General features: G+C 41.4%; 1 protein-coding gene across 1 annotated transcript; it reads right to left on the reverse strand.

The window, feature by feature from the left end:
- Window positions 1-9: 9 nt before the first annotated feature.
- On the reverse strand, window positions 10-5,746 carry LOC114315237 (neutral ceramidase 2). Its single transcript, XM_028261821.2, has 9 exons — window positions 5,323-5,746; window positions 4,568-4,776; window positions 4,147-4,458; window positions 3,233-3,470; window positions 2,835-3,090; window positions 1,903-2,028; window positions 1,417-1,480; window positions 935-1,104; window positions 10-564 (listed from the first exon to the last, which is right to left on the reverse strand). Exons 1-9 carry the CDS (start codon window positions 5,643-5,645, stop codon window positions 10-12), a joined length of 2,253 nt encoding a protein of 750 aa, XP_028117622.2. The 5' UTR covers window positions 5,646-5,746.
- Window positions 5,747-16,505: the final 10,759 nt, after the last annotated feature.

Here is a 16,505-nt window from a genome sequence, read left to right on the forward strand (position 1 = left end):
ATTGTTTTATTAAGATACTGTAAATGAACTAGACGTCCCGGTAAAGTATTTGGTGGGTGATTTCTCTGTTTCATTTGCTGAACCAAAGTGCCTTAGCCGATAAGTCCCAGAGCTAGCCTCTGTAGGCACTTCCCATTCAACGGTCCCTAAGCCAAAAAAGCTAACGTTATCAAAGTTCCACTTAAAATATAAGCTGAAATCATCGTCATCATAAGCTGGAACCCATCTTTTCCCTTGAAGCATCTCTACGACAGCAAATGTGCCTTCTGTCAATAGGTCATATCTAGGGTTGGCGCTCCAAAATGTGGCACTTGGTCTATCTCCCTTTTTGAATGAGCCACTTTTGGGTAAAGTTACGTCTTCTTTCAAGTCGCCTAAATTTTTGTCAGGGGGAGGTGAGTTGCCAAATGGGCCAAGTGTGAAGCTGAGCTGAGAAGAGGTTAGGTCTGGGGGTGATGGGCATTTCTTGACAATCTTTTCTCCTTTTGCCATAGCTTTTGCTAATTTGTTGAACTCTTGGATATATGCTGATAAAGTGTGCGGACCATAGAGTGTTGAAGCAGCCTGCACAGTTCATTTTATGTTGTCAGGTCAATTCTAGTTTACGTTACAACTAACAAGCGACAAATTAAAAAACAACACCCCATAGCATTTCTTCATAGAAACCTAGTGCCAAAACCCCATGAACCGTAAAAATGGAGTCCTGTTTGTTGAAGTCAGGGGGATTTATTACTGTTTATCTTGGATTAATTGGAAAAGCACAGTGGTTGGAGGAAATAGAAAACCAACTTTATTTTTCAATTTGGATAGGAACTATTGCCAACATTTGCTGCACTTTAATGACATGGTGCATTTTTAGATTTAATAACCTCCCAATTAAACCTATATTTGCTTTTATAGTTCATATTTATAAAGCAAGGGACTTAGTGCATACCTCATATCGTTGTTGCTTGTATTCCTCAAAAGTTGCAACATATTGTGAGTAAGTATTTGTAAGGCCTGCTATTATAATGTGGGTTTCATTGTTGAATTCACCGTTCCCTTCACTTATCAGTCTCTCTTTAACTGCCTCCCTAAGTCGCCGGCCAGCCATTGTTGTGAACTCTGTAAATGTTAGAGAGTTGTCTTACACTTTGCTTTGTTTTCCCTATTATATTGAAACAATGCAATTCAGGCTATGTCTAGTGCTTGGTGACTGCAGTTTGAAGTAGCTCATAGGTCTAACTCAGTGTTACCAAAACATGCTCATACCCTAGCTATTTATGTTTTGAAATGTGGTGTATTTTTATTCCAAAATAATGAATTTTGCAATCCAAAACTATTCAATCTAACGTTTTCCCTAATATGTTTCTTTAAAAGGTTTTTAGGAGGAAAAAATCAAATTTAATGAATTACTAAAATTGAAGGAAAACATACCTCCTGGAACAGATAGTATGATGAGTTTGCCCAACCTGAGCATTTGAATTGGGAGAATTGCAGGCTGCATTTAGATCCATAGAAGCAAATTAGAAAAGAGAAAAATCCTAACTGCATTGAAAATTTTTATAGAATGGGATATAGATGTGAGACTATCGCCTCCTGTGAGAGGGGGGGGGGGGGGGGGGGGGGGGCGGCGGCCGAATTGGAAATCATGAACTTCAACTAATGGTTTGGCAATTGGTTTTTGTTAAGTATTTTTTGGTTGATTCTTCTCTCTTTTTTTTTTTTTAGTGATTTTTTTTTAAAAAAGTTTTACACTTACCTCTTGAACTATTTTTGAATTTTTTAAAGATTAGTCTAAATTAGACAGATTTGAAAAGTACAAGCTTTTTTGACATAATTTTTTTTTTTAAAAATCAATAGAAAAAAAGTAAGATTTTTTTTTTTAAAGGATGAGAGATACAAAAAATGAGTGAGGCTTACAGCCCAAGCATAGGGTTCAAACATTTCCCCAATGTCAAGAAGAACGGGCTTGGGCTCTTGGCAGTCCAGCTGAAGTTGACTTGGTTCCTTTAGGAAATCTCTTACCCTTTTCCAAAACTCGTTGATCTGCATCCACATTCAGACAAACCGTCCCATTTCAAAGTTACTCAAAAGCAATGACAGAAATCTAGGCCATGGAATGAGCCATGAGTGTTGGGGGCAAATCTTATTTGGGCTTGTACAAAGTGAATTGTGCAGCCCAATATTGAGATATAGAAAGGATTTGATGATGGGAATATATATACTGGCGGTTAGCACACGCGTGTGTAATTCAAATAAATAAAATAAAATAAAATATTTATTATATATTGTGTACCACTTAAGTGCTAAGAGTCTTGTTTATTTGATCCAAAGTCTAAGATTTGAGTACTACTCTTCACATCTCTCTAATAGAAGCCAAGGCTTTACAATATTATAGGGAGTGTTTACTTTATACATAGGGTAGATAAATATATATATATATATATTGGAGCCGCTATTTCCACTCTATTTTACTCCAAATAAACTTGTTTCTTTGCTCTTATTATACATAGATACTATTCCTACTCCACTTTACTCCAAGTACACTTTCTTCTATATATAAGAAAGACAAAAAAATGAAATATATTTAGAGCAAAGTAGAGTGAAAATAACGGTTCTTATTTATTTTTTTCTTGATAAAACGTGCACCTCAACTAATTTCAAGAGACCAATCTCATCACCTACTTGCAGGAACCTCATTTAAAGCTAGAGTAAATGCCCTGTATAGACTAGTCTCAGGGAACTTGTTATAACTAGTGAGTGCTGAACTTGAAACCTAGAGCGAACACACCTCCAAATCTCAAGTTAGGCCCACTAGGCCAACTTGATAGATAGAAGATAGATAAATATACCTCAGTGTCACCTTGTTTGAAACCAAAAATGCCAGGTCCATCAGTAGTTCCAGCAGCAAAACTTGGGCCTAGGGCTGCAGGACATGTTCTCACTACCTTCCCCTCTAATTCCACCTCTAGATTTGTGAAATTCAGATAAACATGTCGATAATCTATCTTCCCTCTTATTTCATCTTTAGCTGTTGTAAATAGATCAACTGCCTTTTTAAACTGTCTCTCTCCTATGATCTTTGTGCTCAATATTTCATCTGAATACCTATATAATAATTCATTATTAAAAAATAATGTCACTTATAACGATACAAAATATTCTGTTATATTGAATTTTTCTCTCATTTACAATTCAAAAAGATATGAATTTGACGAATAAATTAAAATTTTAAAGGAAGTTTGGATACCCAGGCCCACGACCAACACAGAGAGTGTCATCACCATGACAGGTTGAACTGTTGAAATCACATGGTTTTCCGGTGTCAGTGCAAAAGGCTCCAAGAACATTGGGGGTGACATCTCCAACGTTTGATTGGCAAAATGCTCCAACAAATAAAGAGCCGTCATTCTTCCTCACCTTGAACCCTTGGCTTGTTGTTTTGGTGCAAGGTTGTCCTCCCGTGCTCTTGATTCTCAATCCTCTCTCTAATAATAAAATAATGTGCCATACCAAAATATACTTTCATTAATGTAAGAAATATGATACCGACATAGAAAAATAGAACACAAAAAACTCCTAAATATTCATTATCATTGGGCTGTGGTGGATCTAATATGGGTCCTAATCAATTCTTGCTGATACATCGGCCGGGTTTAAGCCCAACTATACTCTCAAATTCGTCTAAAATCAAAACAAAAAACTCCAATTCTGTTTATCTGACTTAGATATTATTTAATATAATTTTTTTTTTATCATATTTAAAATAAAATTATAGGAACTTAAATGATTCGAGTCCTTATATTATATTTTTATATTGCTCAGTGGGTGGCTATAAATCATGGATAGGATTGGATTGACTTGGCAACCGTCAGGCCCATATAAACCCTTACTCGTGAGAAATACCAAAAAAAATGAAAATAAATAAAAACATAGAAAAGCTATAGTCTGAGAAATTATTCAAAAAGTTATCACTAATTTTGGATCAATAGTGTATATTGAAACTAGTATTGTAGGATTACATTCTAACATAATCTTGACTATAGATATGAAATTCTTGGGACTTTTCTGGAATTTTTTTATTGTGAGATGGTAGCATTGTTGTAAAAAATCAATTAGTCAATGTGGTAGATAAAACTCAAAGATGGATGTGATGTGGCTTACTGGTGGATGTGGTAGAGGAGGCGGATGGTGGTAGTAGGGTGGAATTAGTGGTGGTGGAAGTGAACCAGTCTTCGAAGAACCTAGCGGCTGCACCCTTGTTGTCTCCGCTGATGAGCTTGTTGTCTCTGCTCATTGAAGTCCCGTGTGTCGCGAACCAACTGAACGCTCCAATACTCTTCCCACTCTTTCCATCCACAAACTTCAACAGTGTCATATCCGGATCAACATCCCTCTGGTATCTGGCTCTCTCCTCCGGCGGGTTGAACAAGTATGCACTGGGGCTTCTATTTATTCCTGCATTCTCTACATCTCCTACAAAAAAACCATAATTCAAAATCAATCTTCTTTTCCCTCTTATTCTTTAATTTTTATTTTTAGATCAAGACAATTGACTGAATTTCGTGAAACTGTTAATGCTTACCTTGGTTGATGAAAATGGAACCAGGTTTGAGATTATCATGAGCCTGAGCTATGCTCATTACAATAGCAGTAACAATGGCATCAAATGATTGTGGGACAAAGCCAAAAGAAGTAACTGAGTATATAATGTATTGCAAATACCCCCCTGGTCCAGCATGAGTATGTGTCCCACTGATTGCTATGTTGTCTTCGTTATACAAATCCCCATACCTTCAAGACACACATAATTTCACACCCCATCATTTAAATCAAACACTTTGTATGCAATTTTGTTGATTAATCATAAACAAACAAATACATACATATATATATCGAATTTTTATATAGAATGATGTAATTGGATTGAGACTTACAAAAATGATTTACTAACTGAAATTTTATGCATAGAATAAAACTGTGATAATAGTATTTTTTATTTTTTTTTGTTATAATTTTAAGCCACAATAATGGGTAAAGGTTTGAAATAATAGGGAAACAAAAGTTATATCATTTTGTATATAATTTTGTACAAATATTTATTCCGTATAGCATTTGTTGTTTAAAATTTCTCACCAGAATGATGTAGTATTTTTATAATTAAATATGATTTAAACGATAAGTTTGAATGTAGTTATTTCTTCTCTTAAGATATTTTTAGTTAGGACTCGATTGAGGGATCAATTGACTCTGAAACATAAAGTAACAAGACCATAAAAGTATTTTTGATTTTTTAAAATTTTCTTTGGTTTTTTTGGGCTGAGCTCTGGATTTATGTACCTTGATTTGAGCTTCTCAAGAACTTTAATAGTGACAAGCTGGGAAGCCATACCAGCATCAAGGTTGACAAAAGCAAACCTTTCTCCTTTTGGGTTCTCATCAGCAACAATAAAGGTCCTTGCTCTTAACCTGAAATGTATACCTGCTGTTTTCTGCTCCAAATTAGCATAACCCATCATGTTCACTCCCTCTGCCGGACCGGTCATGTCGTAGCTTCCCACTCCGATCAAGTGTTCCCCATTAGCTCCTCCGGCGATCACTACACAAATTACAACAACTAGTCCGGCAATAATTGAAGTTAGAGATGGGTATAATATGAACATTATGATGTTTTAATTTTCTCATTCTGATTGATTGATTAAAGTTATATATATTTATAATAATTGCATTGGCAATTTCTTAGGACTCTGGTTCTTAGTTAACTACATTGGTTCTTAGTTTACTACATAGGAAGCTTCGTTTTGTTTTAGGATGCAGAGGATTTTTGAGGTGGCAAAAGAGCATCTAGTCTTGGGTTGCTCCGGATGTGGGAGTGTTGACAAGATTTGTTCTTGTCTAATGTTGTATTTGGTATCATTTTGTTGGCCGATGAAATCAAATTGTGTCCTTTTTGTAAGTTTCTAACACATCCATGAACAGAATAAGACAAAGCAATTCACACATTCTTGTGTATATTCACATGATTTTTTTTTCTTTGCAATTGTTAACAAGTTTGAAGTGAAAAATATTTTAAATATAAGTACTGTGGGGAAGTATTTTGCGAATAACGGCACGTGGTCAAGATGACGCCGAAGTGTCAGCCGAGGTGTCATGTGGCCTGGTTACACTGCCAAGATGATGCTGACTAGGTCGAGGTCATCTGCGGAGATGTCGGATTCCGAGATAAGCGGATAAGAGACAAGAGTCTTAGAACAGAGGAGGATCTCAATCTGGATAAAGATAAGGTTCCAGAAGAGTTTTATTTCTATTTAGATGAGGGTCCAGGATGAACATTGAGCTTGAGTCCATTGAAGTAAGGCTTCTAAAGAGATCAAGTCACTGCCATAAAAGCAAGGTACCCTCGTGGGTCTGAGGTAAGTTCTTTCTTGTAAGTTTAAGCACTATTTGTTATCTGTGAGAGATATTGTTTACTGACTTGGTCATCGGAGTGCTCCCAAGTGGACGAACCACCGCAGACTTCTCATCTTCTTGTTACAGGTTGTTAGGCTTAATCTATTCTGCCAGTGCTCTCCAGGAAGAAAAGATCGGGGACGATGTCCGTAGTGAGAGTTGCGAACATGCAGATCCTAACGTCTGGGAGGAAAACCATAATGAAGGAGCACAGGATCCGAATCCTAGGGAGAAAGATGTCAGCAAAAAGGGTAACGCCCCGAAAAAAACTGGCCGAGATGAGTATTACAGCGAAAGTGACCTCCAGGTATGGAAGGATAGATGCCTGAGGAGGGACGACGAGATGAAAAGAATGGTGAACAAGTTGGTAGACCTACAGTCGATTGTCAACTTCATGATGCAAAACAACGTGATGCAACCACCGTTCCCGTTGCAGGACATGTCGGTACTAGCAGCCAAGACTGATGCCTAGAAAGAAGGGCAGAAAACAATCCCAGTAGTCCCGCAGCATGGCAAAGAAAAGGAGGGCTCACATCGGGCTTCACGGGATGTCTGGCGAGCAGAGTTAGTAAGAGGTGAGTCGCAGAAGACGTCGCGAACAAAAGGGACCTATGTCAAAGAACCTCGGCATATCCAGGGGAAGAGGTTTTGGTTTGATAGAGTGAATAATGAGAAGTCCAAGAGGACGCATAATGACACCGGTAGGAGCGCGCCAAAAAGGCTGAAATTTGTCGATTGCCAAACTCCTGACTGAACGAAAGAGGACTTGAGAGACTATCTCCAGAGGAAGCGGTACAATGCTGAGATCACATCCCCCATCAAGCTGAGAATGCCATTCTCAGTGGAGTTGGATACATTTTAGGCCCTAAAGAGGTTCCACATGCTAAGGTTCCAGATTTATGACGGTAAGTCTTGTAAGGTCCCAGCGTCTTACATTGGGAATGGAGGAGGAGTTCCTAGACTATAAAAGTAAAAATCTGGACCCTTATATAGTATCGAGACCTTTTACCGAGTGGTGATCCCTAGCAGAACTCCCTAGTTAAGAGTGCTTAGGCTGGAATAGTTCTAGGATGGGTGACCCACTGGGAAGAACAAATCCGTGTAGGTGTGGCCCAAAGCGGACAATATCGATGACATGTGAAGGGTTGGGGCGTTACAAATGGTATTAGAGCCGACTCACCAGAGTACCGAGTGTGGGCCCTTGGCGTCTCTCGGTGCATGTGGGCGGGCTTGTGATCTGGCAGACTATTGCACGGGGATGTGCAACCTTAAGAGGGGTGGATTGTAAGGTCCCGGTGTCCAAGATCAGGAATGGAAGGGGAGTTCCTAGATTATAAAAGTAAAAACTTGGACCCTTATATAGTATCGAGGCCTTTTCCTGAGTGGTGAAATCCTTAACAGAACTTCCTAGTTAAGCTTGCTTAGGTTGGAGTAGTTCTGGGATGGGTGACCTACTAGAAAGAACAAATCCGTGCGGGCGTGGCCCAAAGCGGAGAATATCAATGACATGTGAAGGGTTGGGGCGTTAGAAGTCTGATCCGAACTTTCATGTTGGTTTATATTTGAATTTGATGGCTTTGTGGAGTGGGAACGAGCAGTTGTTGTGCAAGGTATTCCCCTCATCCTTTGGAGAGATTGCGTCGGATTGGTTCCACAAGTTGCTGAAAGAAACTGTGAAAAGTTGGGAAGGCCTAGCTGAGATGTTTGTGGCCAGGTTTGTTACGAACAAGTTGCAACCACTAAGGGTAGACTCCCTGCTGGCTTTGAACATTAGCGAGGGTGAAAGCCTCAGGGCTTACGCCAAGAGATATTATGAGATGTTCAACCGAATTCCAGCCTGCAACCAGGAGTTGGCAGTTGTGTCTTTTAAGAACGGCTTGGATGATGAATGCCTTATTCAGAAATCACTGACAAAAATCCTACCAAAAAGTATGGAGGAGCTCATGGCACGAATTGAGAAATACGCCAGAGCAGAAGAGGATACGTAATGAACGAAGACACCAAAGCAAGAGAAGAAAAACGGCTCGCCGAAGTGAGGCCGAGGTAATTTCCATGCAAACAGGCAGGAGACAGGATTGAGGGCTATACAAGCAGTCACCACTGTATTCAAGATCCTGGTCTACAAAGTTCTGGAAAGGATCAGGAACCAACCGTATTACGGAGCGCCGGAGAAGATCTCTAGCGAGTTTATGGGAAGGAGCCTTTGGAAGCATTGTGCTTACCATAATGAAGATGGGCACTTGACTCAAGGGTACAAGGATCTGAAGATACACTTGGAGGATCTGATTAGACAGGGTCACTTGAGAGACCTAGTAGATGAGGCCAGGACGAGGGAAGAGTATACAAGGCTACCCTAGACATCGGCAGCACCACATTTGCCATCACCATCGTAGCAAGCAGATGGACCTTGGGTGATCAATGTGATTCACTTGAAGGTCAATGAGAATGATGTACGAGGGGAAACTTAGAGAGTAAGGCACCTGCAGCACGTGTATTAAGTCCAGCAAAAGAAGCCTATGACAAATGAGTTCCAAGGACCGATGTTTCTTTTATTGAAGTAGACCTGGATATGGTGCAGCATCCACACAATGATGCCCTGGTGATAACACTGAAGATTGGAGAATACCAGGTGAGGCGCATACTGGTTGATCAAGACAGTTCGTGTGACAGCCTGTATGTTAGATGTTACAAAGAGCTTGGACTTTACCCAGATGATCTAGAACAATCTGATATCCCGATGGTTAGATTCAATAGGACGCCAATGTGGCCTCTCAGAGCCACGAATTTGGAGGTTCAGGCAGACACTAAGAAGGTAAGCACGGAGTTTACAGTGATTGACACCCCTTTCTCTTACAATATTATTTTGGGAAGATCGTGGTTGCACGCAATGAGGGCTATTCCCTCAACACTGCACCAGTTGTTGTGATTCCCAACTGAACAGGGGATTGAGGAGGTCAGAGAGGATCAGGTGCAGGCAAAAAATTGCTTTATGGTAGCAATGAAGTCCACCTGCAACGTGTGAGAAGTAGAGACAGTAGAAATTGAAGACGAGGATAGGGAGGTCCTCGATGATGTAGGCAAAGAACCAGCCAATAAGAGTGAAGAAGCTTTGAATAAGATTTTGGTCAAAGAAGGTGATGAAGAACGCTTCTTCCTTCTTGGCTCAAGCTTAGCCGATGAGGAGGAAAAGAAGTTAGAGGCTTTCCTATGAGCAAACATTGAAGTGTTTGCATGGACGCCTTATGAGATGCTTGGTATTGACCCCGAGGTCACTTGCCATAGGCTCAATGTGGACAAGTTAGCTAAACTTGTCATTTAGCGAGCAAGGAGGCCGACCTTGTTACATGTGGAGGCAGTCAAGAAAGAGGTGGATAAGCTGTTGGAAGCTCAGGCCATTCGGGAAGTGAACTACCCTACTTGGCTGTCCAACACAGGGATAGTGAAAAAGAAGAACGACAAGTGGAGGGTTTGTGTGGACTTCACCAGCTTGAATAAGGCTTGCCCTAAGGACAGTTTCCCACTGCCTACGATTAATCAATTAGTAGAAGCCACTTTAGGGCATGAAAGGATGAGTTTCTTACAAAGGCTACCACCAGATAGCAATATATGCCCCAGATGAAGAAAAGACGACATTCATCACCTCGAAAGGACTCTATTGTTACAGAGTAATGCCTTTTGGGTTAAAGAATGCAGGGGTAACCTACCAAAGGTTAGTAACCAATATGTTCAAGCATCTGATCAGGAGAACAGTAGAGGTCTATATCGATGACATGGTCGTGAAGACCAAAAAACCTGGGAACCATCTGCCCGACTTACAGGTAGTTTTTGATATTCTGAAAATATATCAGCTTTGGCTCAATGACTCCAAATGTGCATTTGGAGTTGGATCCAGTAAGTTCCTAGGATACTTGGTGACCAAGAGGGGCATTGAAGCAAGCCCAGATCAGATCAGGGCCATCCTTGACTTGAAAAGCCTGACATCAGCCAAGCAGGTCCAGATTCTGACTGGCAAGGCAGCAGCCTCGAATCGATTTATCAGCCAAAGTTTTGATAAATGCAAGCCATTTTTTCAATTATTAAAGAAGGCCACCGATTTTTTATGGATAGAAGAATGCGAAGTCGCCTTGGCCGACATGAAAAGATACCTGACAACAACTTTAGTTCTGTCAACTCTAATACCTGGAGAAGAATTATTCTTGTACTTGGCAGTATTAGACCACGATGTTAGCGCGGTGGTAATCCGCGAAGATGAGGGGGAACAAAAGGCGGTATATTACATGAGCAAAACACTGACAAGTGTCGAAACCAGATACTTGCCCCTGAAAAAGTTGACACTAGCCCTGGTGACGATTTCCAAAAAATTGAATCACTACTTCCAAGCCACAAGATTGTGGTACTGACGGAGCATTCGCTAAAATCCCTATTGTAGCATGGAGATCTGACAATTAGAGTAGCTAGATGGGTAGTGGTGCTAGGCCAATACGACTTGGAATTCAGGCCTAGAACAGCAATCAAGGGCTAGGTTTTGGCCGACTTTGTGGCTGAGTTCACTCTTGGTGCCATCCTAAGGCAGGGTCCGGTGAGCTGAGGCTTAGGATGTCCAGGGGAGTAAGAAGAAACCCAACTAGGGCCAAAGAACCCCACACCAGCAACGCAGAAGAAGGCAGAAAAACCAAAACCCTGCGATATCTACATCAGCAATTCCTTTCGCCTGTTTGTTAATGGAAGCTCAAACCGTCAAAGAGCAGAGGCAAGAGTGGTTTTGGAATCACCAGATGGGCGAATGATAGAGCAATTAATCCATTTAGGATTCAAGGCCTCAAACAATGAAGCAGAGTACGAGGCACTGATTGTTGGACTAAGGCTAGCAACAACAATGGAAGCCAATAATGTGGTAGTCTTTTGTGACTCCCAACTTATCTTGAATCAAACAACGGACGAGTATGCTGTTCGAGATGAAAGGATAGTAGCCTATGTCAAGGAAATAGTGAAGCTGTTAGCACTTTTTGAGAACTGCCGATTACAGTAGGTTAGCCGAGATGATAACAGTCATGCCAATGCCTTGGCAAACTTGGCTAGTGCAATAAAGTCAGGGGAACCAAGGACAATCATGGTTAATTATTTGACAGAACCAAGTGTAGAGCCTCTGATAACGGAGTACGAGGCAATGTGTGTAGAGATGGGTCCTAGTTAGATGGACGCCATAGTTGTGTTTCTCAGAGAGGGAAGACTGCCAGATGAACAAAAAGAGGCGCACAAAACCAAGTTGAAGTCGGTCAGGTTACCTGTACATGAGATCCTTCACTAGACCTTTATTGCGATGTGTGCACCCCTCTCAAGTAGAGGACTTTTTATATGAGATCCATGAAGGAGTTTGTGGGAGCCATGCAGGGGGCATGTCACTTGTCAATAGAGCTATATCCTACGGATATTGGTGGCTATACATGCAGAAGGATGTCGAAGCCTTTGTTAAGAAGTGTGAGAAGTGTCAAAGGTTTGCACCTTTGATACAATAGCCAGTAGCAAATCTGAATCCAGTGTCCAGTCCTTGGCCGTTTGCACAGTGGGGCATGGACCTAGTAGGATAATTGCCCCAAGCAACTGGACAGAGAAAGTTCCTGCTTGTAGCCACAGACTATTTTGCAAAGTGCGTAGAGGCTGAACCCCTTGCGAAGATTTGAGATATTGATGTGAAGAACTTCATCTAGAAGAACATAATCACCAGGCTTGGGATCCCAAGGGCCATCATAGCAGATAATGACACCCAATTTGATAGTAAATTGATCAAGTGCTTTTGTGCAAAGTACAAGATTAAGAACTATTACTCTATTTCCAGTTTTTCCCATAATAATGGTCAGGCAGAAGCGTCCAACAAGACCATCTTGGATGGAATCAAGAAGAGGCTAGAAGCAGCCAAGAGAAAGTGGGTGGAAGAATTGCCTAATGTATTGTGGGCATATCGGACTCCACCGAGAAGATCAACTGGGGAGTCTCTTTTTGCCATGGCATATGGCACTGAAGCAGTCATCCCACTGGAAGTCGGCATCCCTGGAATCAGAACCTAGGGACTGGAGAATAGAACCAATGAGGCATTCCTTGCCCGAGATCTAGATCAGATGGAAGAAAGAAGGAAGAGAGCAACAATTCGGTTGGGGGCATACTAGCAGCAGCTTGCTAGGGTTTATAATAAGAAGGTCAACCCAATGGAGTTCAAGGTTAGGGACCTTGTCCTTAGAAAATTCGTTGGCAATAAAAAGGATCCTAAGGAGGGGAAGCTTGGCCCAAATTGAGAGGGACCATATCGCATTATCTCGGTTGCCGACGAAGGGGCATATCGGCTAGAAGACAGTGATGGCAAGGAATTGCCAAGACCCTGGAACACTTGCAATTTGAAGTTTTTCTACCATTAGTTTTTGTCTTTTGAGATTTATGTAATTATTTTATTAGCCGATGTTTTAATAAAACACTAGTTTGATTTTGTTTTTATTGTTGAAATTTATGCGATAGGATTGAACAGTCTTATGACGATGTTTCCAAATGAAACATGACGAATAACTTAGACTTGCCATATGGTAGAGTTGAATTCAACTTGCCTATCGTAGAGTTGAACTAAGTTTGCGATGTTTCCTAATGAAACATGACGAATAACTTAGACTTGTTATATAGTAGAGTTGAATTCAACTTGCCTATGATAGAGTTGAACTAAGTTTGTGATGTTTCCGAATGAAACATGATGAATAACTTAGACTTGCCATATGGTAGAGTTGAATTCAACTTTCCTATGGTAGAGTTGAACTAAATTTGTGATGTTTCTTAATGAAACATGACGAATAACTTAGACTTGCCATATGGTAGAGTTGAATTAACACTTGCTATAGGGTACAGTTGAGCTAAGTTTGATCTAGTTGGATTAACAGAGACACCGAGGTAGAAAACCTCGACTAAGATTTGTTTGACTTAGACTTTGGTAAAAATTGGAGATGTATGCTTAATGTGAACATAAGCGGTACTTAGGTTCACATTAGGGGGTAGGATAACACTTGTGAAATATTCCTAAAATTTCAAGTAGAAGTTATGCATAACACTTGAGCAATGTTCTAAAATTTCACCCAAGAGCGTCGATAGGCGGAACCATCCGAGATGAGTTAATCGGGGATGAGAGTACTGCTACGTACCTGAGACACCCAGGCAAGGTGCTAGACTTGGAAGGGTCAATTCTTGCCAAGTGAAGAAATGGCACTTGTGAAAATGTTTGATAAAATATTTTTGAGTGTTGTTTGGCCGAGATAAACATTAAAGGTTTTTATCCAAGGTGATTTGAATGTTTTACTCCAAGGCGTGCATTCATCCAGTTCTGGGGACCCGAGATAAAGAGCCAAATTTTTAGACTTGGAGAGATTAGAAACAAAAAAAAATCTAAGTATGGAAAAACATTCAAGGCATAACAAAAAGAAAGATCTGCATTCAACAAAAGGAAACTTGTTCAGATACAAGGCAAAAGGCACATCGGCCTGGCATGAAAGATTACTTGTCCAATTACAAAGCTAGCACTTTGGCCCAACAAAAACTATTACAACTACTGAGAAGCAAAAATTCAAAAAAGAAAGAAAAGTTTTTAAGTATTGGGATCTTAGGTAATGTTTTCCTCAGACTGTCTTGCCTTAACAATTGGCAGTGTTTTAGCCTCGGCAGTCAGCTGGGCAGATTTGTCGGCCTGAATCTCGGCGTCAATCTCTAGTAAGGTCTCGTCAAGGCTCTTCTCAGCGGCCTAGACCTCGGCCTCAAAAGCTGTCTTTGTGGGAGAGGCATTCTTGGGGACCTCGTCCTCGTCCTCGTCCTCTCCGGTCAAGTCTAGGATTTGATCATTGAGGGTGGGGTACTTGGCCATTACATCGACCTCGGCCTCAGTTATGGCTTTAACTTCTGTCTCGACCTCGTCTTCGGCCTCGGCCTCAGAAGTATCAGGAGTAGGGGGAAAGGGGACTTGTAGTTGGGTGATATCTCGGAGAGGAGAATCAACAGGGATAGACAGCTTGTTCAGGGTTGCCATCCAGCAGAGGTAATAGCCTCTGTTGCAGGCTTGGTTAACTTAGGTTTTGTAGGCGTCACGTACATTGGTTTGACCTTCAGCATAGGCCTTTTCATCTGCTGCCTTGATCTCAGCCTCTTTACTATCTAGAGTCTCCTTGAGCTTTTCTTCAGCTTCAGCAGCTTTAACCTCGGCAACCTTAGCCTTGGCCTTGGCTGATTCAGCAAATTCAGCTTCTTTGGCTTTAGCCTTGGCCTTGCCTTGAGCAGTCCTAGAAGCCTTGGCCTTATCCATCAGATTTCGGTTGCTCGCCTCGGCCTGATTGAGAGAAGAGAAGAGATTGGCAGCTTCTTGAGTCTTTTTTACCAAGTTATTCTTCATCAACTTGGCCTTGACTGCATAAGAATGCGCATGCTGGATAGCTTACAAAAAAAAGAACAAGTTAAGAAACTTTGTCTAAGTACAGAAAAACCAAAGCGGAAATAGGTGAAAGGAAGTTAAGCAATTTACCAAAACTGAGTGCTGCATTATAAGCGCAAAGTTCTCGTATTCATGGAGCTCGGCTATTTGGTTCATATCGGTTGGAAGTAACACAACCGTAGAAAGTGCAGCTCCGACCTCCATGCTTTTTATTGCACAATCTCTAGCTCTTAGAGGTCGGTCACCGACCATGACCTCGGGGCCCAGGTCTGATCACAAGGAAAACTGCTCCCTTCCTTTGGACAATTAGACCTTGGCTTCTTGGATGGTGGGGCGTCAGATGATGCGGCTTCGGTTGGCCTCTTTTCGGTGTCAGCTAGTTTCGATATCAACATAGAATCCTTAGGATCCTTCTCGGATTCAGAAGGAACCTGAGTCACTGTAGCCTTAGCCTTGGCCTTCTTCATTCCCTTCAGCTTTGGCTTGGACTAGGATGGAGAAGGGGAGGATTAGACAGTCATAAACCCTGGGATGTCAACTAGGAGGTTCTTAGTGACGGCTGGTTTTCAACCCATCTCGTCGGCGGTTGCAGCGATGGTAACTCTGGTACCAAATGTGGATTGCAGGAAGGGCTGTGGGCGGATTAGTTGGGTCATAAGCCGATTGATGCGTTTGAATCTCAGCACTTGCAACTTCGGGTATGACTAGTGGGGCGCTTGAAACGCGATGTCGGCATTGGCGCTGAGCTGGTGGAATGAGTTAGGTAGCTGCAGAAGTTGAGAGCTGCTCAACGGGATCAAATGAGGAGGCCTAGTCTTGTCTCGGGGAAGAGGTAGTTAGTGGAGTTGATGCGGATGGAGGAGTCTTGTTTCGTTTGGGGACATCTAGCAAGGGAGACTTGTATGCGGGGATGTAATTCAGTAGGAGGGGGGCTTTGCGTTTTTGAGCTGGGAGATCCAGGAGCTTCTTTAGATCTTGGCTTGAGACGTAGGATTGCCGAAATTCCTTTGCTGGTAGAGGAAGAATTGTAAAAGTGAATAGCAAACATTAGCGCAAACTAAAGAAATAAATTGACAAGTCTTGATAGAAACATAAGATTTTCACTTGGATGCAATTCTTACCCTTATCCTCTCTAAACTCTGCTCGGCGTAGAGGAAAGAGGTGAAGATTCTCATCAGGCGCAAGCTCCAAGTTGCTCGAGATGATCAAGTAGTCATCTCTAGCGCCCTTGTTGGAGTCTGGGAGGTCGGCTATAAGTTTGAAGGTAGTAGATCTGGGCTTGAGGTAATATGTGTAACCTTTGTAAGACTTAAGGCCATACATGGTGTAATAAAACTGGATATTGGCTAGGATAATCCTAGTTTTTTCTCGGCGTGCCAGTTCGATTATGCCATTGATAACCTTATATGAGTTGATAGCTAATTGCATGGGGTTAAGTTTGCAGTAGTGGAGGACTTCTCAGAAAAGAATGTCTAAGGGAAATCGAAGTCCACATTCAATGAACGTAACTACTAGGAAGGGCATGGAGTCTCCATCACGCATGATAGAGTCCTCTTTCCTAGCCAACCTAATTTGAACGTCAGCTGCGATGGAGAACTCTTGACGGAAGTACTCTAGTTTGGTC

This window comes from Camellia sinensis, chromosome 3, assembly GCF_055761805.1.
Source record: "Camellia sinensis isolate YWXY chromosome 3, ASM5576180v1, whole genome shotgun sequence".
Taxonomy (NCBI): Eukaryota; Viridiplantae; Streptophyta; class Magnoliopsida; order Ericales; family Theaceae; genus Camellia; species Camellia sinensis.